This window comes from Lissotriton vulgaris, chromosome 8 (assembly GCF_964263255.1).
Source record: "Lissotriton vulgaris chromosome 8, aLisVul1.2, whole genome shotgun sequence".
NCBI lineage: Eukaryota > Metazoa > Chordata > Amphibia > Caudata > Salamandridae > Lissotriton > Lissotriton vulgaris.
The window spans coordinates 1,128,111,687-1,128,136,207 of record NC_141696.1 but is presented as its reverse complement, the minus strand read 5'-3'; the positions used below and the strand labels follow the sequence as shown (position 1 = coordinate 1,128,136,207).

The 24,521-nt window shown below is 44.9% G+C and overlaps 1 protein-coding gene and 1 pseudogene across 1 annotated transcript in view; one reads left to right on the top strand and one right to left on the bottom strand.

The window, feature by feature from the left end:
• CDADC1 (cytidine and dCMP deaminase domain containing 1) overlaps positions 1-24,521 on the top strand; it is a 237,259-nt gene that overhangs the window by 67,619 nt on the left and 145,119 nt on the right. The window contains exon 3 of the mRNA XM_086934977.1: positions 20,952-21,129. Within this exon, the coding sequence (XP_086791103.1) occupies positions 20,952-21,129 (178 nt within the window). The remainder of the gene's footprint in view (positions 1-20,951; positions 21,130-24,521) is intronic.
• Positions 14,821-16,495, bottom strand: LOC147698375 (uncharacterized; annotated as a pseudogene).

Sequence of the window (24,521 nt, the reverse complement as noted above, 5' to 3'; positions counted from 1 at the left end):
GACTTACTCACACACCTAGTCAGTCATGCAAAGAATCAATCACACCTCCATTTCCTCAACTATACAGTTATACACATCTTACTTATTCAAACATATAATAACACATATTTACTCTCTTATATAATCCCTGATACAAGCTCACAGTGATCGATACAGCCACTCACACATTCACTGGCTCTTATGTTCAGTTATTTATATATCTCAACTCTCACATGTATTGTGTTTTACATACGTACTTACTTGCACATGTAGCAATGAGAAATCCATTCACTCACCAACACACCCATGCACAGTCAACCGCTCATATAGCTGTTTCCACATGCACTCTTGAACTCATACTCCTAGTGAATCAACTGCTTACACATCTATGCACAGAGTCACGCACCTCCCAGCCACCCACACACACACTCAGCCTCCCATTCAAATATTTGGGCAACCAATCAATAACCCATATGGCTACTCTTATAGCTACTGATCAACACAAGCAGCAGTTTACACAACAACAAACATACTGATGCACGAATTAAGACAGTTTAGTCACTAACCCATGCACTCAGTGAGACACATTTAATCACTCACTCATACAGTCAGTCATGCACCTACTAAATTCTTCATCCAGACACTTATACATCCACTCATTCTTCAATATGTGAAACATATTTTAACTTTACAGAAACATACAGTCACTGGATGTTGTAATCAGTGATGTCATCAGTGATGTCACTGACCATGTCATGAATGATGTAATATGTGACATCATCAGCAGTGGATTGCGGGTGCGCGATATATAGTTAGCGCTTATAGTTAGCTAACTATATATGGAATTTCAATGGTTTTATGCGAGTAAAATAAGGTTTTGTAAATGCTAATTCCTAACTATATATGGCCTATAACCTATGGTTTTTTCATTGAATATATATATATATATATATTTATATGTATACTATATCGAAGTAAGGGGTGATTACACCACCTTACCCAGGCTGTGCGAACAGACCTGGGGTGTCAGTTTGGAAGGCAAACCAGGGGTGGCACAATACATGCTGTGGTAGGCCTAGGGTGCACCTATGCCCTGGGTACCTATGGTACACTATACAGGGGCTCACAAGGGTGACCCAGTAACCAATCTGGTATGTACCTAAAGTACATGGAGTCCATTTTATAGAGAATGCAGATAGACTGGGGCCCTGAATAGCAGGGTCCCAGGCCAACTAAGTTGAAAACCAGCAAACACCAGGCAAAAAGTGGGGGTAACCATATAGTCAGATATCCACCTTCCTACAGTGGCCTTAACATTGTCCAGGAAGTTATCGATTTACAAGGACTCTCAGCGCACCTTCCTTACTTCACTTGCTATCTTGGCAAGCTGGCTCTCTGGACACATACCTCCTTCCTTCCGAAGGTTGTGACTCCATTCCTTGAAGTGAGAACATCACCTTGCCTGCTCCACTTCATTTCTCTAAAGAGGAGGGGAGACTCCACCATCTGTATCGAAAAAGTGCATTGTCGTTATACCTTGACTACACAAGATGTCTCGGTGGATACGCAGCAACAAAAAAATGGAAGGCTGTACAGAAGAGAACCATCTCCTGATGGATCGTCCTGTGCATTAAGATCTGCTATGTATTGGGCAAGAAACAGCTTCCTGAGGGCCTGTGGGCGCAGTCCACCAGAGCCTAGGCTGCGACCAGTGTGTTAGCCCGTGGCATCTTGGCCTGGTGCCGACATGGGCTTCACTGCACACGTTCACCAAGCAGTACTGCCTGGACAGTCATTTCATTTGTGATGGGCATTTCACCCGTTTGGTCCTGCTGGACTTCCTAATCTAATTGGTTTCGCAGTTCTACCTCTGGGGAGGTCAAGTCGAGTGCGCCCTTCGTCCGAAATTACTCATGGCGGAGGTCAGCGAGAAATTTGTCCACTTCCTCCACCTGAAGGTGCTCCGGGGGGGCATATTGGGCCGCATAATATCGTGCAAAACTAGCCGCCAGGGCTGCCGGGGCTGTCATGGGTGTACCCTCCTCATCGCGAAGACACGGCAAGTGCTGCGCATGGAAGGTGCTCTGGCAGAGTCTGTATAACATCGAGATGGACTTATCGCCCCATTGGTAGATCCTGCTTTGGGTCGCCAGCCACAGCTGCCTGGCTTCATCTATCTGCAGGGAGGCGTATGACTGCTGCAGTAGCAGCAGTTGACCCACGTCCTCCTCACCCCCACCCACGCGGCAACGGTCTTCCTGATCACGAACCCGGTCTGCAGCACTTACAATATTTTCCCTATGTGCCTTACGGGCGATGTCTATCCCTCGAAGTGTAGGCTTCAGGGCTTCCGTCATGGTCAACTGACCCGGCTTTCTTAAGGACCTAGATGTTTATGTGATATAAGCTACTGCAGGAAAGAATTTATAGCAAGTGAAAAAAGTGTATTTAAAGAATATTAAGGTAAAGTTGTGGCCCTCGCCACCCTACCCGACATGCAAAATATGTATTTGCAGATAAGAGCTACCTCTTCTTTCCCAGCTTTATGTGGGAGGAAGGCCTCACCTCACCCGGCTGACTGCTCGGAGAAGGAAGCCCCGCTCTGTCCGTCGGTGCTCCAAACTAGACTGTCTAGACGGCTGAAACATGTCGACCGCACTAGTTTATAGCCAGGAGATAGTTATTATTTCTCATACTATTAGGTTATTTTAAATATGGCACTTGGATAATCCTTAATAATTATACATTTTTTGTCCAAGTAGCTATTTTTAAATCCTCACACACTTTAGCACTGCACTACACCAGAGGACATACGGCTTGAACATTCACCTTGGCATGAGTCGTTTAGGAGCATGAGGTCAGGTACCCAGCAGGGCAAGATGGCTCAGGGCTGTGATCCTAGACCTGATTGATGAAATGGAAGAAGCTTTTTCAGGTTGGCTACTTCAGGCAGCCGATGCTCATGCTCCCTGCACCAACTTCCCTCGCTCCCGCCCCAACGACGCACACAAGTGGTTTACACCTGTTTTGAAAAACTTTAAGCTTGAGGTCCGTCAACTGGAGCGAAAATGGCGTACTGCCTATTTAGAGCAAGACAAGGATAATTACCGTAAAGCTCGCAGGGACTATCACAAGCTTATCCTGAAACACAAAACTGAATATTTCTCAGAAAAAATACTCAAAGCTAATAATAAATCCAGAGAACTGTTCAACACAGTGGAAAACCTCAGTACCAGTGACAGAACCTCCCTTCCGATAACTCCTACTCAGGAACTTTGCAACTCACTCAATTCCTTCTTTTTTGACAAAATCTGCACCATCAAACAGAGTATCCCCACCACTCAGCCATCCCTTTTGTTCTCCGATATTTCTCACAATCCTGCCACTTTGGCTTCTTATCCTCATATTGATAATGTTACCTTATCCAAGCTTCTTACCAAAGTTAAATCTGGATCCCCTGACGACATTTGCCCTCCTTTTATCCTGAAAGAAGTAGGCACCCTCATTCCTGAGGGCTTACTTCCCTTGTTGAATGGATCACTCACCCAAGGGAAAGTCCCAAGCAATTTTAAAAAAGCCCTACTCCTTCCCCTTTTAAAAAAGATAGGAGCCAATCCGTCAGACCCACTCAACTATAGGCCCATTTCTCTGTTGCCTTACTGCGCCAAACTTTTGGAATCCCATGTCTGTGACAGTATCTCCACTTTCTTGGAGAAATCTGAGTACCTTGCACCTAACCAGGCCGGCTTCCGCCCTTGCCACTCAACCGAAGCAGTTATTCTTTCGGTGCAGAACTCTTTGAGGCGGAATGCGGACGAGGGGATCCACCAGGCTTTGGTGTTGTTAGACCTTTCCGCTGCGTTCGACACGGTCGACTACACCATCTTGGTCGACCGTGTCGAGCAGGCTGGCCTCAGGGGCCCGGCTCTGAGTTGGATCCGCTCGTTCATTTCTGGCCGAACCCAATCGGTTAGATTGGGCACCTTTACGGCCCCCACCATATCCACCAACTGCGGAGTGCCTCAAGGTTCTTCGCTGTCCCCCCTACTTTTTAATCTATACCTGCGTCCTCTTCTGTTTTCCCTCAGAAACGCCAAGGTAACCATTTTCAACTATGCCGATGATTTGCAGCTCATCTTCCCCCTTAACACCAAGGACTCAGTGGTAGAATTTCAAAACACCATGTCCCACATTCTGAGTTGGATGAGCTGCAATCATCTAAAACTTAACCCAGGAAAGACCGAATTGGTCTTGCCTGGACAGAGTATACATAGTTGGAATCCCAGCTTCTGGCCCTCCTGTATGGGTGCCCCTCCGTCTAAGTCATCTTCGGTTAAAAGTTTGGGCATCCACATCAGTGAAGACCTTTCCTTGAAGAAACAGGTGGGAGCAGTCGTTTCCTCCAGCTTTTTTCAGCTGAAAAAATTTTTAAAAATTGCACGCTTTTTTTCTTTTTCCGCCCTCACTCAGATCGTCATCTCTTTGGTTTTATCCAGACTGGATTTTTCCAATAGTCTCTATCTTGGGCTCCCAAAAGGAGAGCTTAAACGCCTCCAGCTGGTTCAGAATCAAGCAGCCAGACTTCTTCTGAACATCCCTAGAAGGCAATCAGTTAGATCTGGCCTGAAACAATTGCACTGGTTGCCGGTGGAACAGCGTGTGGCCTTCAAGGCGGGCTGCATTTTATTCAAATCCCTACACGATACTGGCCCCCAATTCATCAGGGACCTATTCCATAAATACAGTTCTTCCCGACATCTCCGGTCCACCCATAAATCTCTGTTGATTGTGCCGCCGTACAAGAGGAAACGTCTCGGAGGCAGCTGCTTTGACCATCTCGCAGCTGCCTTCTGGAACTCCCTCCCCCCTCATCTGAAACTAAGCGACAATCTCCTCAGTTTTTGACATCTTCTGAAGACCTGGCTCTTTTCTCAGGCACATCATTGAGCTGCCTCCTTTTATCAAATGACTGAACGCGCCCTGTTCCTTCCTACAGCGCCATGAAGCCTCCGGGCGTACGAGCGCTCAATAAATTCCAGTTAACATTAACATTAACATTAACATTCTCCTTGAGCTCCAGATGACGATGTTCCGCCACTAATGGTGGGCCGATGGACTCTTGAATCTAGCCAGGTGGTGGGTCAAATATTAGAACTGGGTCTTCACATTCCTGCAGCATTCAGTTGTTTTCAGTTCCTTTCAAGTTAGACTGGGCATCTCCTCATTAGTTGTGTTCACTTTGATTGGGGAGCGGAGGTGTTCTCAGTCTTTAATCAATTCCCCTTAGACCCTTCTTTACACTCTTTTTCGTGTCATACAATACTACAAGATTCTCTTCAACCCTTCTTTCCCCACCCCCCACCCTGCACCCCTGCATTTCGCTTGCGCGCATTGCCAACTAGCAGTGTGCCTGTCGCCCCTAGCAATCAAATGCTAGTCTACATCTAAATAGAGGTAGAAAACCAAACCGAGAGAGGGCGTATACTAGCCCACCAGCTCACCCCGCCCCCAACTCCGGCCCCTCCGCTCCGCTTTCAAACCAATATATTCAACACTTATTTGAACATCGCGAGCCAAAGAAGAATTATTTACCTCCCTCTTTTACCACCCCCCCTCTGAATCGCACTTCGTCACTGTTAAGGCATAATACTTTCGTTATACATTATTCTTGATCTCCCAACTCTCCACGGTCCTGGCCTTCTCTTTCAGAAGCTATCACACTGTCTAACCAGTCAGTCACCACCTCATGATTGTCAAAAAACGAGGTCTTTCCGTTAAGTTCAACTCGGAGCCGGGCCGGGAACATCATTGCATATTTTAGCCCCTTATCCCTCAGTCTTTTCTTCACGGAGAGGAAGCTCTGCCGTTGTCTCTGAACCAGCTGGGTGAAGTCTGGAAAAAAGGAAAGGGTCACATTCTCATACTGCAATGGGGAACCATTCCGTGCAGCCTGCAAAATCAGATCTCTGTCTCTGAAATTCAGAACCTGTGCAATCATAGGGTGAGGGGGCGCCCCGGTCTCGGTCTCCCTCCTGGGACTCTGTGCATACGCTCCACTGTGAACAAGTTCCTAAGACCCTTAGGATTGAGATGTTCGAGAACAAGAGTTTCAACAAACAGATCCAGTGTTTGGCCCTCTGATTTCGCAGGAATTCCAAGAATACGGATGTTATTGCGTCTGACTCTCCCTTCATATTCGTCCAGCTTACGATCCATAAGAATTCTCGATTTCTTGAGGTCCTGCACCTCTTGTTGCAACTGGCTTACATCATCCATTAGGCCATTTATTTTGAGTTCAAGTGATTTGACTTTCTCATTAGTCTTTGAGAGGTCCGTGCGGATTAACCCCATCTCAATGGTGACTGTGTCTAATTTGGCGTCAAGAGCTTCCATCTTCTGGCCCATGGACGCCTGTACACCATTGATAGCTGCCATAAGATCCGTTAATGTAGGTTCAGCCGGATCCGGCGATACCTCTCCTCTCAATGGCGTTTTTTAAATCTCCCCGGGGCACCCCTTAGGGATAGTATAGCGATCAAGTTTAATAACTTGGATTGTTTTGGACCCTTTGGAGGAGCGCGACGAGGGCTTATCGGAATCCAGTCGTGCAGTCATGTTGCCACCTATTAAGGGATCCAGTCAGAATGAAAATATAACCAACACAGGTTCTTCTACCGCCTTGTTTTCTTCACATCAGCCGATGACAAAACTCAGGGCGGTCCTTACCCTTCACCCGTTAGGTCAGTTCAGCTCTTACAGGCCGGACCTCTTTCCATGTAGTGAAAATGTACCCAAACAACAACAGGAGTGCAAAAGGGGTATAATCTCTTACAGAATAGTTAAATGAGGTGCTGCACCGAAGGACACAGACAGGGAACCGGGCTCTCCAGTCTACAATCCCCCCGTCCTTCTCCGCTCAGGTTGCACCAAGCATGCCTTCCAGTACCTCACGTTCCCCCAGAGTAACACCTCCGCACACAGTCCTTCAACGGTGCACAGGCCAGCAGAGCAATCACCGCAAGTCCTGCTCACAGTTTAATTGCAGTCATTCCACCGCGTTCCAGTGCATCAACGATTACCTGATCCACAGTGGGCGGGAGAGCAATATTCCCGAGGCAGCTTGCTGTCATCACAGACCACTCCAAGCGGATGCCCCCTTTATTTAGATCGACGACCACATCCAGCGAGTCCGCAGCACTCTTGCCAGTTTAACAGCCTCCAGATCTCACATCAGCTGCCAGCTATCATCTCCCTCGGGGTCCCAGGGTCATATTGCAATCCTTACTGTCGCCCGATCACAGCCACCTTAGCCCCCATTGCGCCATCAGAGACTCGCCCATCTCCATGGGGTAATTGAAGCAGCTTTAATTCAGCACCTGGGCGGGGGGGGACCTTCACCGCCTTTGATCTATGACGTTCCAGCCCCTCCGCCTACCTGGCCAGGCAGCAGACTCAGTGGGCGGCCAATTGCGGTGCAGCATTCCTCTCGGAATATCAGGCAAAGGGGTTTCCTCATCCGTGCTCCTCCACCATGCGCCGCACAGTCTCGGTTGAGGCGGTAAAACAGAGTCCCGAAAGGCACTGCTACACACTCCGAGATGCACAACAGTTCAGAGTTAACAAATTATTGCACCATATGCCAGCATCTGTGAGGCAGGGGGCGTCCGTTCCAGCAGCTATGCCAACGAGCAAACTCGGACCTTGGGTCGGGATGGCACTTCTCGCATCCCCGTTGTTGTTAACTTTGAAGCCGGCCTCCAACGTCACGCGAGGTCCCGGCTTCCAGTCCGGACCAGGCCCCGATCTTCCGGGCGAGCTATCTCCGCAATCCGGATTCATGGACGGATAGGGAGAGCGGGCATAGGCGTCGCTCACTAATACCGAGCAGAGGGTGGCAATTTTAACCAGGATATATTTCAGGATATTAATTTTGGGAGCGGAGATCGGCGGACCGGAGATCGGCGGAGCCGAGCTTTCACACGACCATCTTGGTCGCTAGCTTAGCTCCTCCGGTAGAGTTCATTTTTATTCCAAAAGCATCTGAAAATGTATTTAATTCAATGATAATTTGTGTTCAGTTTGTGTTTTGAAGCAAAGTATGTCATATGCGAATAGGGTTGTTTTATGGTGAACAGAAGTCGTTTATAGACCTAATGTGGAATTGTCAGTTCTATTTTTTTTAATAATTGAATCCCTTGGCAGGGAGACTATGAGTGGAGACATGGAACATCTTTGTCTGGTTCTTCTAAGTAGAGTTGTATAGGAGTACATCTTGTCACTGATCCTGATTCTTTGCCTTAGGGTGTCTGTAGAATGCTAAGATCCATTTTCTCTTGTTGGGCCATATCTTTGTCTTATCCAACATTCTAGTTAGGAAATTCTTTTCTACCCTGTCAAATACCTTGTTGCCATTAAGTGTGAGTAAGGTTTTCTTGTATTTATTTCCTTCCTAGATCAGTTATATTGAAAGCAAAGTTAATGTTGTCTCATACTTTTCTTTGTTTGATAAGCCCTCTTGATAATGGGAAATTGGTGATCATAAAGATCTCAGCCTTGTGAGACGTATTTGTGCGAAATTATAGCATCTAAATTTGATAATACTATTGGCCGGTAGGACAAGCAATGCTGGCTATCTCTATCAGCAGTAGAATCAGGATTGATTCTCTTTGGAAGGTTGAAAAATAGAGCCTATAAAAGATTTTGTAATTTGGGGAGAGTAATTTATTACTCTAGTTTTTTTCTTCATTCAGAGTAGAACAAAAGTATTTAAATATAACAAAGCCATTACGAAAATTTTAAAAGACACTTTACACAAAATTCTAGCTAAAAATCCACATTTGAAGATCACAAATCCAAAAGACAAATGTACCTACAGCATCCTTCTTGTAGACATGTATATATTTTTTATCATTAACATTTCATGCGCAAAGTTGCCTTAATATAATTGTGTTCCCAACCACAGCAGGCAACCTTTACCTCAAAATATATTTAATAGTGTATCCCACGATCAGCCAAAAGATCGCCTTATATAATAACATTAATGCACATTAATGCACAGTCGTATTGAGAGAGGCTGACCCACGTTTTTCAGCTTTTGGCTACCAACAATATATTGAAGAAGCTGTTATTTTGATGAAACACCACAAAGCACTTGACAATTTTCCGATATAAATTAACATTGGATTAGATTGATGTCGTTGAAGAGAAGATTGTTTTCATAGTAATACATCAAATATGCTTTCAGTGTACTAGTAATTATGTTTTTTTATTGGAATTTTGTATAGATTAAAGAATTGTTTTAAAATGTGTGCAATGTCTTTGTGATATTTTACAAATATTGTTCTGCTATGAAAAAAAAACGAAAGTTATAGTTTACCCCCTAGTTACAGAACCTTTTGTAGGCTTTATTTGTGAAACTTCAAATACTTAACAAGTTGATGTGAGTAAACTTGTCCAGGAGATTTTAATTATCTTCAGTGCCACTGATTCAAACATTTATAGTTTGTTTCTTTTATCTTCAAAATAACCCTACTTATAGAGCATATTGATTCTCTCATGGTTTCAAAAACCCTGCCTGTTTGCTGTTGGCAGCTCAGCTAATACATTTTGGTATGTTTTGTTGAATGTTGCTGTAAAATTAGTCGTGGCCCGTCATTTTGGGTTGAGGGCATCAACTCTACCCTTTTCCTCCGACAAGGAGAGTATCTGTTAGGCTCAACAAAGGTCAGCCTGGCAGACACTCTTCTTGTTCAGGTCAAGTAGCCAGGAGATAGACATGGGCTAAAAGCCAAGCTCCTGGCTGCCCAAGCTGAACTTTGCCAGGCTGAGGATTTCACAGCCTTGTGGGCGTGACCTCTTCAGCCTGGCAAAAATGCCTTGAGGCCCTCCTCCTTGTGACGCAGGGTAGCGTCACTGATTGCCTCCGACCTGGGTGCTTCAGGTTTAAGGCTTGAAGTGCCCATGGCTGAGTTTCAATCAGTGACCCTGTCTTCACAGAGTAGGATAGGGTCAGCAGTCTCACTGACCCATCCCACTCTGTGAGGAGTGAGATACTGCTGCCTTCCCTCATTAGCAGACCTTTGGTCAGCCAATGGGGGAAGGCGCAGTCCCAACCCTCCTGGGACCACCGAGGTGTCCCTCCCAGAGAGCTACAGTGAGGGTAGGTTTTGTTTTTTGAAGTTTGGTGCTTGTGCGTGTGTATGAGTGTATGTATATATATGTATTTGAGTGAGTGTTGTGAATGGGTGTGAGTGTGTATGTGTTCATGTGTGGCCCCCCCCCCTCCCCCACTTCCTGCTAAAATGACCAGCAGTCACTGTGTAAAACTATCTGGGTCTTGGGCTTTGTTGCTTCATATATTGGGTATGGCTGATTTACTTCTTCCACTGTGGGGGTTCCTTCTAGTTGTAAGATGTCCTCTCTATCTATTGGTGGAACCTAAGGGCCTTTAAACAGCTTGGTATTCCTGTTTCAGGGAATTATTGTTAAGAATATAGGTCTGTATATTAGGTGTGGGAGACCTGTAGCAATTCCTCTGTGGGGTTCAGCGAGTGCAATGTCATTAGAGTGACAATGATTTTGATACTGTTGTTTTCAGATTTTTATATGCTACTAGTGCCCGTCCCGAACTTGTCTGGGAGCAATCAGGCTTCCCAGACCCCCGCCCGCCCCGACATTGTGCAGCAGCCCGGCCCCCCGCCCGGACATTGTCAAGCAGCTCGGGCCCCTGCCCGCCCCGTCCCCCGCGAGCAATCAGGCTTCCTGGACCCCCGCCTGCCCCGACATTGTGCAGCAGCCCGGCCCCCCGCCTGCCCGCCCTGACATTGTCAAGCAGCTCGGGCCCCTGCCTGCCCCGCCCCCCGCCTGCCCCGACCCCCGCCTGCCCGGAGCCTTACCTCAGCCGCCGCTCCTCCCCCCGTTCCTCATTTCAACGCTCAGCCGCTCCTCGCCGCTTACCGCTCCTCCCGCCTGTCTGCAGGTCCTCACTGCTCCTCCCCCGCACCATGTCCGCCGCTCCACTTCCGCTCCTGCACGCTGCTCCTCCCCGCGCTCCTGATGTCACCTCGCAGGTCGCGGCCGTCGCTACTTGCAAGGGACTACTTTTTTTATCGTCAATTTTTTAAATAACGTATATATATATTTTTTTATATAGCCTATGTCCATCTGCACACCCTGACGATTACAATGATGTATCGGGTGTGTGGATTGGCGCTGTGGTTCCCGAGTTTACCCGCCTCAAAGATGCAAAGTTCTTCCTTTATTATAGTAGTATAGATTAGTGTATCTGCTTTGTTGCCATATTTGTTGTACTTTTGGTTCCAAAATTACATTGTGCCGGCCACTTCTGTAGTGAGTACTTGTTCGAGATTTCCCTAGCTCTTTTAAGTGCCCTTATTTTTTATTTCCGCTTTTGTTATTTTATGATCCAGATTTATAATTTTTCCGGTTGAGTCATATCAAGGTGGCTGATCTTGAAAGTAACTCAGCTCTGATGACCGCCTTTGCAATGTTGCAGGTTATAACCCAAGATACTCTATTGCTAGCATTTTCCCATTATAGTTTTCTAATGTTTCCTATATAAAGGCTTTTGAAACTGGATCTCTTATGGTTAGTTGGTCTGTACTAAAGAATGCATTTTTATATCTTGAGTTCAGGAATACTAAACTCTATCTTTCTACCTTGTCCCAATAGGAAGGTATACTTATAAGATGCAATAAATAAACTCCCATTATATCATATGAGACAGATAGCCTTTCAATAGTGAAAAACGAAAGACACTGTATTTCACTATCAGTACATGTCGCACACACCAATACATGTCCTACCTTTCACATACACTGCACCCTGCCCGCAGGGGCACCTTGTGCTTAATTTAGGGTTGACTCGCATGTAATAAATTAAAAGGTTAGGGCCTGGCAAGTGGGGACACTTGCCAGGTCAACATGGCAGTAGATATGTGTGCAGACACTGCAGTGGCATGCCTGAGTCCCATTGGAAAAGCTGCTTGTGTGGTTCGCACAATCTTTGCTGCAGGCCAACTGGCAACATTTGACTTACAGGCCATTGGCACATGCAGTGCACTGTACTAGGGACCTAGTAGTATGTCAAACAATCCAATTATGGAATCTCCAATCAATATTCACAATTTTCATAGGGAACACTTGCACTTTGACACTGATCAGCAGTGGCGAAGTGCCCAAAGCATCTAGACTAGCAAAAATTAAATCCAACACATAGCAAAAATACAGGCGGCAGAGGCAAAAAGACAGGGGAAAACAATCAAAAGGATGCCAAGTCTAACAGATACCAAATTGGCTTCATATGGCATGGGGTGCAGCCAGTTTTCCCTCATCGTAGTGTTGAATACCTCAATTTGCTATTAAGGAATGTTTAGGCATTGCTATTTTTTTAGCGATTCCTACATGCATAGGCTTTGCAAGTCCTTAATTGCGATTCCTTAATAATCGCAATTAAGGACTCGCAAAAGCCTACCTTGATGCATGTGCCAGCAAGTCCTTTAGAACTTGTGACACCGATAGGGCTTTTGCATTCTTTATTATAAGTTTATTCATGACCTTTATCGGGAGATCTGAGTTAATGATATATTCCACTTCCAATGCTTGGAAGGACTTCTTTAGGAACAGCCTCCTCTCAGTTCGGCTCCTGTATCCTCCTCCATAGCTGCTGCTTTAGAATACTAGTCTTAGCTGTTTTTTAATTTCAAGCAGTAAGCTATCCATTTGGCACGCAGCACCAGATTTTGCAAAGAGATGTTGAATCCAACCTAACCTGGGCTTGGCTAGTACACTCTGGGAGAGCAAGCAAAAGTCTACATTGTGCATATTTTTGTTTATCCAACAGATAAAATAGGTTGTTTGTGAACATTATAGCACCATCGGAGAGGGTAGGCATAACTTTACTGGCCACCACAGTTAGAAGTGGTTGCAGGTTTGGTCAAGCCAAGCTCCTTTTTTTTAATGTCCCATTGCACATAAAAGATGCTTAGCTGAGCCTTTTAAAGTCCTCTTTCATTCAAGTGCACGCCCAAGTACTTGAAACCGCTCACGCTCTCCAGTTTCACGCCTCCACGTGCCATGAGCCTTTTAAAATTATTTTACTACTAAATACTTATCTAGGTTGATCTTAATTGAGTTATTCATTGCAATATCGGACCAAGGCATTACGTATTAAGGGTGCTTTGTAGACCCACTTGGGTGTGGTTGAGCATATCCGCGAAGGACATGATCTACTATTAATTGAATGCATTCCAGATCTACCTTAAAGGGGTTAAATATTAAAGGAGCAAGGATGCATCCTTGCTTAAGGCCTTTATCTGTATAGATTTTCTCTGAAGTGAACCAGTTTGTTGCCAGTTTAATTTTCATCCAGGTTTCACTATACAAGGACTCAAGTGGTTTCAGGAGACAAGGAGCGATCTCCTAGTCAAGTGGCGTAACCCATATGTGGGCTCTTGGCTCGTTGTCAAAGGCATTAGTGAAATCAATACATCTAGCATATAGTGGCAAGGCATTTGACGGGGCAGAATCCGGTTGGAACAATGGGATCAGCTGCTTTTCATGAGACCACTGTTCCTAGTTCTTCATTCAGGAGGCATGTATAACCTTTTCCCTCTACATCTAAGAGTGCAATCATTCGGTTGTTACTCAATGCTTGACGGCAGCCCTTTGTATATTTTGGAACCAATATTGAACCCCTCTCCCTCCTTGCCCCCCGGTTGAGCTGTCAGGGACTGTGCTTGTACAAAAGAAGTTAGCATAAACAGAAGTTAGGATGGGACCCCAGAGGAATCCATCTGATTTAAGAACCGTAGTAGGCACTCCATTTGGTCCGTGTTTCCCCAACCCTCTTAATTTACTTGGCATACGTTTAACGCTTCTTAAGCTGGGCCATTGACTACTGCCATTGGGGAATTTTCCCTTCCTTACAGAGGGATCTACCTTCCCCGGGGCCTCCATCGCTCTTTCATTTGCCACCATACTAACCAACTAACTTGGATCAACCTGGGCTTACAAATTCTTCTCCCTTGATGCCATGTGTTTGTGAGCATATGGTTCACTGGAGCTTTGCACTTTGCATTGGTGGTCAGCACAGACGGCAATATCTTGGCACGGATGGGCCTGGTCACGGTCACAAAGAGACCAAAACTTTAGGATTTCTCCCTTTCTTCAAGCAGGAGCTCAACTGATGTCACACCAAGGGAGCAGGACCTGGCAGACACCTCTTGGGGATTGGGAACTTATTACAGCAAAGGCTAGCAGGGCTCAGGCACGTTCAGCTGCAGGATTGCCAACAAGTAATGCCTCTCTGAGATATCAAGCCATTTTTCTAAATACTTTAAGGAGCATTCAAAAAATGTAAAACAATCTTGTTGTATGCTTGCGCTCAACTCTGAATCATGACACATTAAATAACTGTGCACTTGGAAGCCAAAGAACTGATTTTTCACTCTGTCCTTTGATGTTACACAAAATCCTGAAGAAGCATAGTATCTCAGGGATGCTCAGCGCATCCTTCTCAAGCCGCAGGATAGAAGCTTTGAAAATGTTCAAAATGTTGTGAAGAAATGAAAGGTAAGCTTCACCTTGTGACATGGTGGCCTCCCCACTTTTAAGTTCTAGAACATCCCATATTGCTCTCAGAGTTTTTTCTTGCCTGAGAGAAAGGAAATATGATTTTCTTCCTGCCCAGTGATCCACTGTGCTGGGAGTTGCCAAAACAAAGGCTGCCACTCTAGGTCCACAAAAGAAATAAATTCTCTGAACTCCGCTGTTCGCCTAGCTGCAGAAGAGAAACTGCTGTAGACTTTTAGAATAAAGGAATCTACATCCATAGAAAGCCATTAATGGCTTGTTTAGCACAGTTGTTTAGGATGTGGGCATGACAAATAGGCAGAATGTCTTCATTTGCTCCCTTCAAAATCTGAATTACAAAGTCATCGATAGTTGACACTAGCATTGTTTCACAGTATGGAGCGACGTGCTCCAATTTCAACCCATGCTCTTTTAATTTAGTTGTGATCTGCTGTGGAATTGCAGTAGCAGTCTCAGCTGTATCATAATAGAAATCTAGCTGAGTGTAGTTCACACCGAAAGTGAAATTGAAGTACCACAACAAAAGTGGATATAGTTTAATGTTTCCTTTGTTTGAAGCCTCGCTTCCAACTGAAAAATATCCATCTTGTAAGTCTTCAAATGCTTGCTGCGACGATAGAGGTGCAAGCACATTTTTTGTGCTATGTGAATCCTTTGTGCAGCCACAGGATGCCTATTTTGCTATGGATGAGTCGGGTGTATATTTCTTTGGACAGCTTGAAGCCACATTCCAGGGAGCGGTAGGAGATGTGATGTTTGACAGCATGGTACACTTGGGTTGCCTCTGCAGCTGTGACCTACAGTTTAAAAAACAGAAAATACAACGGTATGAGCAGCAAGCGGAGAAAGTCCCCACTATCAGCTGCCAACCCAAAAGCAATTATAGTGTCCTCTTGGTATGAACAGAGTGAAAAAAGCATGTTAAAGGCAACCTGACTTGGTAAACACTGCTGCACATTTAAAGAGAGTCGCCCACTGCTTCTGCAGTGAAGGAAAGGAAAAATAAAATTATAATAACTTTTGCTATTAGCATTTTATTTTGTCCTGATGTCCGGAAGCTTTACAGGGCGGGATGCTCTTACAACAGGAGCAGGGGGAGCAGTGAGCACAATGTAAGTGCTCATGAATGTTTGGCCATCCGTCTCGGGCCGGCCAAACATTCATGCGTATTTTGCATGTTCTCCACCAAGACTGCACTACAGCCTGCGTGAAGAACATGCCCAGGCTCCCGGTCACCATCTGATCACTGAACCACCGCACTCAGACAATCACAACGCAGCATTGCAGCATTATGATTGGCTGACTGGGAGCCTAAGTGTGCTTGCTGTTCCAGCCTGAGAGAGGGACTACCAGGAAAGACGGGGCAAGGAAGCTGCGAGAAGGTAAGTTCCTTTCTTTTTTTAACACCTGCTTTTCCACATCCCCCACACACCCACCCACTATCTCTGCCAGCCGCCACTGCTTAAAAAGAGTGTGACAAAGCAAGATGGGTATACATTAATTGCATGCAACTTATGTTACAATATGACGAAGCGAGCAATGACTTACTTTGGCTACTTCCTGCTGGAAACTTTGTTGCCGGTATGCTGAAATTGTCACCATCTGCGCACTGCTTGAGGCATTTTTCTTATTTTGTGATCCTGCCTCCTGCTTTTTGAGATCCACTCTTCTCTTTTGGCAATGGAAACGTCTTTATTACAGATGCTGCACTTTGCCTTGTATGCATCTTCTGAAGACTTCCAGATGTTGGGGCGTGTAAGTTCCCATCCTGGTCTATAGCTCACAAAGTGCTTTTTTTCTTGGGTGGCTCTGCCTGCAAGAGTTCAAGTTGCATCTAAATATGCCTCAAAATCTGATGTGAACATTGCCTCTACAGCACCTTCCCCTGACTCATAATCAGACATTGTGTTTTTTTCTGAAAGTACTCTGTAAAATACCCAACAAACTTGAGATGTTGATGTATACATTTGACTTTTTCATTGAATACAGTATCAGGCACTTACTTTCCTCTCTCTCACTGGCCTGGCCCCCCTACCACTGTCCCTTAGGCTCTTGCATTTTGTCAAGAGTGTAATAGAAGGACTTCTTTACAGGCCCATACATCTTAAAGACCTGCCACTGCTTGTAAAAGTTTGTCATATGCCACATTTCACACCGGACTGATTCTTTCCCATTCATGCTGACAGGCAGCTCTGAACACTTCTAATTGCTTCACCAAAGTAGAGGGACAAAGAAACCATAGTTCAACTTAGTGTATGTACATCATCATCCTGGTGGTGGCGAGGGGGTGGCATAGGCCTGGGGTGCCTGTGGGGGGAGAGGTGATGGCGGCTAACAGTATGTTTTCTTTGATTTTGATCCCATTTGATAGGTGTGTTTCCATGTTGTGTGTGATGACCACTGAAGTGTGGATATAATGTAAGGAAGCATAGTGACTTGCAATGTGGTGAAGAGGTCTGAGAGACAAATAGGCACTTCACAGTTTTTCGGTATGCTGGCAGCTGTACAGTCTTTTTGTGGTATTTACCTCATATGTTCTAACAAAAAAGAAGGAGAGGAGGGTCTAAGGGAGTTTTAAGACCTGCTCAGGCTATCATCCCCTGATAGTCATACTGTAAAACACAAAGAGCCTGAGGGTCTAAAAAGGAGTCAAATATGTACTCTAAACTCGTAAGACAAAAAGCAGAAAAAGGGCAAGGTAAAAAACCATGGAGTCTTTATGTCAAATAGGTAACCCAACGCATCCAGCCACTTGCAAAGGTAGGTGTGACCCAGAGTACAGAGATGGATTCCCATCAAAGTCTTGGTAGTGATCTATTGTTATCATCTGGTCATCCAAAAAGTTGGGCTGGTGTGTCTCTAGATCATTGAGACTGCTTCCAGACCCAACTTGTAGGACTGGGATCAAGCCCACGATTACCTGTAGACCATGCGTGTGATCACTAAATGGGACCGAGTGCAGTGCAAAAAGTGAGTGTGTGTGAAATAAGGGTTAAAAATAGAATAGAGAACGAACAGCGGAGAAACTTTAATAGCTGTAAGCCTCTTTCCAATTAAAAACAAGAACAGCGCAAAAAAAGAGTGCCAACAAATAACTGTTTGTGGGCCCACAAACAGTTATTTGTTGACACTGTTTTTCTGCAATGGCGGAGCTGCGTCGCCCCACTACCTGGCTCAGAGCTAGCACATGTGAATTAAAACAATGTTCCTGCTTCGTTTTATTTTGCTCCCTCAACCCAACCACCCTTAATTTGTGGCAGGCACCACTGACTAGAGCGCAGTCCTCCAATTGGCCAGCTTTATGTCTAATTACTTCAGGTATTCAATTTCTGTTCAGTTTGTGATGACTGGTTTAGGGGCTGGTACAGTACTGTGTGGTGGAAAAGACCCGTACCTGATAAGTCTTGTGTGAGGGTAATAGCATTTTGCAGGAAAAGAGTTATTAACCTACCTTCATGAGCTATAATTGGCTGCAGACTGCTGAGTGTTGTGGTATTATTGTGTGCCAGAAGGTTTAGAAAGGAGCTGGCATTGTATAATGCCCTGCTAGCCATAGATCCGTTTCTCATTCAAGAAATTGTATACGTTGTAGAGGCATGATTGTAGGTCAGATGGAGGCACTGTCTTTTAAATATAGATATTTTCCTTTGAAATGGCAACAAAATGCCAACATGCAGTTTTACTGATGGCATTACCCCCCATCGGCAAGAAAGTGACTGTTAAACTTCTGATGTGCATTATATGTCCAATTTAAACATTCAGACACTTTATTTCCAAATTGTGTAAAGTTCCTCCTACTATACAATCATGTTTGAATGAGACAGTAGAGTGGTTTAACTGGGGAGATTAGCACATACACTCAAAGTAATTTGAAATTAAAGGTTTTTAAGATATCTGTGAACTAGGCTTCCTGAATGTCATCTCTTTGTTAATTCTAGGCGTAAGTGCTATTTAGAGGTCCATTTTACAGAAAATTTTAATGATTTGTTTGTACTGAATTATATTCCCCTAATTATTAAGGTTAAGGCATCATTTTCAAAGTGGAATAAGTTATCTCTCTCCATAATTTTAGCAGTCACATCACACTTTCTACTGTCATACAGTAGCCTGGTCATATTTCCCAATCAGACAGCGCACTAAGACTATGTAAGCCTTCGGACGGAAGCCAAGTCGAACCTGGAACCTTGGTTGAACGTGGGCTTTACAAAAAATACACGTTATGTTACATTTATGCAAACAGTAGTCTCAAAAACTGTTCTTTGTTTTTCAGAAATCAGGCTACCTGGAACGACTCTTAACCATGAGTCAGTGGTTGGGCATTTCTTAGAACTAAATAGCTTGCAGAGTTTTCTGCACCCTCACAGACAAAAGGACTCCAATCCCTGATTCCTCATCAAGCTAGCAGTCATATTTGAAGAAACTGAAACTGGGACATCAAAATAAAGAGCAGTCGCACATCTTTGACAGTGCTAGATTATATCGAACATAGCACTGGCATGCAGTTTAATAGTCTTAGCCGTTTGTTTGCTCAGGGGACATGGATAGACTATAGCAGCATTTGTAAAGATTAAACAAACCTGTGATGAGAGCAGGGCATAGCTTGAAGGAGAGGAGGGCACTGGGAGTGGGAACCAGGAGAGAGAGAAAGAGATTGAGAGATAGGGAGAGGGAGGGAGAAAGATAGAGAGAATGAAGATGAAATAAAGAGAGGGAAAGAACACCATAGACAGACTTTATTTACACTTGAAATAAATGTGCATGTAAAAGTACAAAATATGAAAACCACTTTGATTAAACTTACCCTTTGAGAAGTTGATTGCAAGGGGTAATGAAGCCTGGGCTGACTCTGTGATCCAGTTCATCTGAGACTGAGCGAGTCTGCTGGCACACAACGTCGCTCTTTCAAAAGTGCAGGACACTGTAAATCAGGTATGAAAAGATCGAAAGCATGCTCTGCACGTCCTAAAGCAACCCATGGCTGGGTAACCTAAAGCTGTTTTCATTAGCCCTGAAGATCAGGCCAATGAGAGCAGTCCTGCAGTGGAACAGGGAGCACTAAGATTGGCTGATGGCTTTCAGACCAATCCCAGGTAGCTTTATAGGCTCTCCACATAACCTCCTGGCGACAATTGAAGGCTGAAACATGCTAAATAATTTGCTGTCACCCAAAATCATAAAAATTATGGACAAACAGCATCCGTTAAATAAATGATCATGAACAAAAGGCCAAAATTACGGACTGTCTGTGAAAATTACGGACGGTTTGTCACCCTACCCAGTACACAGGCTGCAGGCACCAAATAGTTAGGACAAGATAATGCTAACTTTTTTAAAGTGCCATTTCCAAAATTGTGACTTAAAATTTGACTGTACCATTAAAGAGGATTTAAAACAAACTACAGTTTCTTAGACACCAAACATGACTCCTGCCTGTTCCCTAACAAAAGTTATCACTTATTAAATGTTATGAGGTAACCCAATGGTATCCTATGGTAGAGGTTGGCCTTGCAGTAGTGAGATAAGAATGGAACCTTTTCACTACCAGGACATACATCTAAAAAAAGTGCATGTCTAGCTTTTTAAATGCAATGCAACCTGCATTTAGGGTCTACCCTCTGAGTGATTTATATATATTAAAAAGGAAGGTTTAGGCCTGTCAAAATGTTTATTTTGCCAGGTCGAAATGGCAGTTTAAAACTGCACACACAGGTTGCAATGGCAGGCCTTAAACTGGTTTAAAAGTCTACTTAGGTGGGTGGCACAATCAGTGCTGCAGGCCCACAAGTTGCATTTAATTTATAGACCATATGTACACGTGGTACTATTTTACTAGGTACTTCTAAGTAAATTGAATTTGCCATTTGGGTGTAGGCCAGTTTTACTATGTTTAAAGGAGAGAGAAAGCACCAGCACTTTAGCACAGAAGTGGCAAAGTGCATTGATATCTAAAAGCCAACACAAACGAGTTTGGAAAACGGGAGGGGAAAAGACAAAATGTTTGGGGGTGACCCAGCCGAGAGGGCCATGCCTAACATTATTTTATTACCATTTTTGGTTTTCTCTTCCTATCGGCAAGTGCACTTACTTCTGTGGGATGAGAGGATCGCAAATTCACCATGATCATGTGTGAGAAGAAAGCAAACGGTTCTCTGGTGATTGTATCAATGTTCCAACTCCATTCTGCCTGTCTGCAAATGTCAATATTTGCACAAAGATTGTTTTTGTGGCCTTAGGTATAGATATGCAGTAGCAGTGAAGAGACTAATCCGTTGTCCAAACCCAGCTATTTTGTAAGTTTTGGTGAAAAGATTCTGGGATAATTGTACTATTTGTATTTAACCGTATTGTCTTCCCTTGTAGATAAAGAAAACTGGGCTTGTTGTGGTAGAAAATATGAAAATTATTGGCCTGCACTGTTCCAGTGTAGATCTGCATGCAGGCCAAGTTGCTGTTATAAAGCATGGATCAAGGCTTAAAGAGTGCAATCTGTATTTCTCCCGAAAACCATGTTCCACGTGTTTAAAAATGATTGTAAACGGTAAGTACATTTTCTTATTGGTTTACATGGTTAATAATTTCTGACCAGTAAGATAATATACTTATTTGTCCAAATTTATGCGCACCAAAACACGACTTTACATACTGAAAGTCCTCATTTTAAGTTGAAGAATCAGGTTTGGTAACATTTTATGTTCATAAGGCACCCTTCCAGATGTAAAAACTCTGTATGGTTAAAGTCAGGGGTAGATTGTATGTGTTTCTTGTTGGGACACCCTACAAAAGCAGTTGAACACCCACAGACCTAGGTATTCACATACTTACAGCAGGGAATGTCCCATTTTGGGGAAAAAAAACAATTTTCTACTGGCAAGTGCAGGAGTAAATATATTTTCTTGATCATAATGGGCAGGACACACCACAATGCTGAAGGAGGATCGGAGCTTGCTGAAGCCGCCCCCCTCTCCCTCTACTGGGAGATTGCCTGTAGCCTTAGCTGAGAAGCGGACGGATCCGAAAATACGCTGCTTGGGGGACACATAGTTGCTGCTGCAAAACTGGAAGTAAGCTTTGCCACGGAGGCGCACTCTCTGGATAAGGAACGGCTGGGAGACTGTCCCTTCTGGCTGTTCTTGGTCCGATTGCCAGCTCTTGCCCCGCGCACCATGCTGAGTAACTTCGCACGCACAATATTCACGGCGACATGGGGCTGCCTGACCCAGTGAGAGTTGACGGACCCCCTCCCTTTGATCTGATATGTTCTCACGCGCACCAACCTTCCGGGATGGGGAAGCCAGATGGTCGCCAACAAAAGCTGAACTTTGAGGCGCGAAAGGTCACCTGTTCACAGATGGACCAGGAGGAGGAACCCGCGGAACCCCAGCCCCCCTCCACTGCGAATTGAAAGAACTCCTGCTTATCATGCGCTTCTCTCCTGACCTTACATTCCCCCTCCCCCTTCCCCCAAACATCCCCCCTCCCCTCTCTCCGCTTCTACTCTTTCCAGCTTCAGTCCTCTGCCCTCACATGCCCTTGCCCTTTGTCCCCTTCCTGTTTTTCTGTGAACCTCTTCCCTCACGGCTTGAGACTGATCTATTTTGTCTGATACCCGATGGAGCTACCTGGTTTAGCTATAGGGGAGATGGGCCGTGGATTCCCTCCTTGGTCGTCACCTACCCAGTCGGTCTTTAAACAGACTTCCTTTCGTCTCTACGGTTGTCTCTTGCCTTATCCTCACTCTCTCTCCTCCCCTACCCCCCACTACTTTCTCTCTCCTTTCTCTCCTCCCCTAATGTATTGCTGACTGTTTTATTTAATGTTTACTTTTTTCTGGTATATTGTTGAACCACATTGTTGCAATTCCTGTTGTCTCCTCCCGCATCCTCCCTCTATTTATGTCTCTCCTTCCCTCCTCTCTCAATGTATTGAGACCGAACTATTTTGTCTGATGCCCGATGGAGCTACTTGGTTTAGCTATAGGGGAGATGGGCCGTGGATTCCCTCCTTGGTCGTCACCTTCCCAGTCGGTCTTTAGGCAGACTTCTTTTCGTCTCTCCTTATTGTCTCTTCCCTTGCTCCTATCCTCTCTCCCCTGAATCTCTCCCCTTGCCTGCTACTCTGCCTAGCCCCCTGTCCTTTGTGCCCTTTGACTAAGCACTCCTTCTCCCCTTGTTGGGGAAAGATCCAATATTTATACTCTGGAGTCTCAGCGAACCCGCTGAATGAGTCCACTGCGCCAAGGGAGCCACTCACACTTGAGGTTTGGTATGGCACCCTTTGCCAAAGCACTCCCTCTCCCCTTTTTGGGGGAAGGATCCAGTATGTAGGCCGTGGAATCTCAGAGACCCCTCTGAGAGAGTCCACTGCGTAAAGGGAGCCTCTCGCAATAGAGATAGGGAAGGGATACCACTTCCCTGGGATCACAGCTTACTGGACTTTGGACGTTGCCTTGACTCGTCTACCGGTTTGTGTCCCCGTCACCCTTCCCCTCCTCTCCCCATGATGTGTCTCTCACCCTCCCCTCCTCTTTCCCGCCTTCATTATCTGTCTACTTCCCCTGCTCCAACCCCCCTTCCCTAACTCTCTCACCTTGCCTGCTTTTCCCCATACGTATTTGTGCTTATTGTTTATCTCGACCTTACAAGTAACTATGTTACCATGCTCTAAGAACTGTGTAACCTTTGTAACGATGTAACCTGTAACTATGATCTGATGCTCATGTAAAGCGCTCTGATACCTCCGGGTCTAGCCAGCGCTATATAAAACTTTTAAAATAAAATAAATTAATAAAATATATATTTTTTCCGCTAAGAAAAATACTACATTGTGGTAATGCACCTTTGCATTGCATTTATTTTTGCAGACTTTTCCACCCCGTGGAAATCTGCATGCGTGTATGTTAACCACTGGAATTCTTCTGGAAGTCTACGGCTTACCAGTTTACCTTACAGGAGAATATTCGGCGAGCTTTTTAACCTGCCACCTTTTGAATAATATCTATGCTGTTTCTGTGAGGAACGTGCGACCCATATGAGCCATCGAATGGTACCAAAACTGCTTCCAAAACCACACACAGTTTACCACTAATGTCTGACCGGGGTATGCTGAGAAGGTTAGCCTGTGACCTGCATAAATAACAGATCTTGTAGATGTAACCGTTAAAGTATGATTTGTTTCTTTTTAGGTCTCGCTGAGCCAGCGAGCATGCGTTGCTAGCTAAACATTTAGTAAGGGGGGTTTAAGAGTGCTACCTCTGGCATGGCTGGCATAGAGCTACAGTGCACAAGGCGGGCACGTGTGCAAAGCAGCCATATGGCTTTACAGCTGCTGCTCGCATCGCACCCCCTCCTCCCTTCTCCCCCCTCCCTTTTCGTCAGCTTAATCAGGCTCATCTGCTGCTGGCATTCCCCCCTCCCTTCTCGCCCTGTCCTTCTTGTCACCTCGGTGTGCACTCACCCCTCCTTTCTCCCCTTTTGGCCGCTTAATGCTTGTTCATCGTTGTAATCAAGGTAATTGGCAGCAAGTTGTTTTCACAATGTGCATGATTTCCAGTGTGTCGCATTTTCAAAGACTTTCCATCATCTAAAGCAATATCTGTGCCCCCATGTTTGGTATTTCCATGACTTCAGATTTTCTTATTATAACTACAAAAATAGCGTCCCTCTTGCAACCATTTAGCTGCCTAACTTGAAGGAGGCTGACAATGTTAATGGCACCACTACCTCTCCCCGAGTTTTCATTCTCCTTTCATCTCTGGACTGTTAATGTTGTGTTCAACCTTGATGGAAAATTACCATATAGAGCATGAATTTCTTAGAATATTTCCACAGTGGCTCCTCAGATGGTTCAAGCGTGCCTGTCCTCATCTGTGCAATAGATAAAGAATTATGTGCACTAATGGTGGAAGAGAAAGGGAAGGTTGCTATTGTCTGG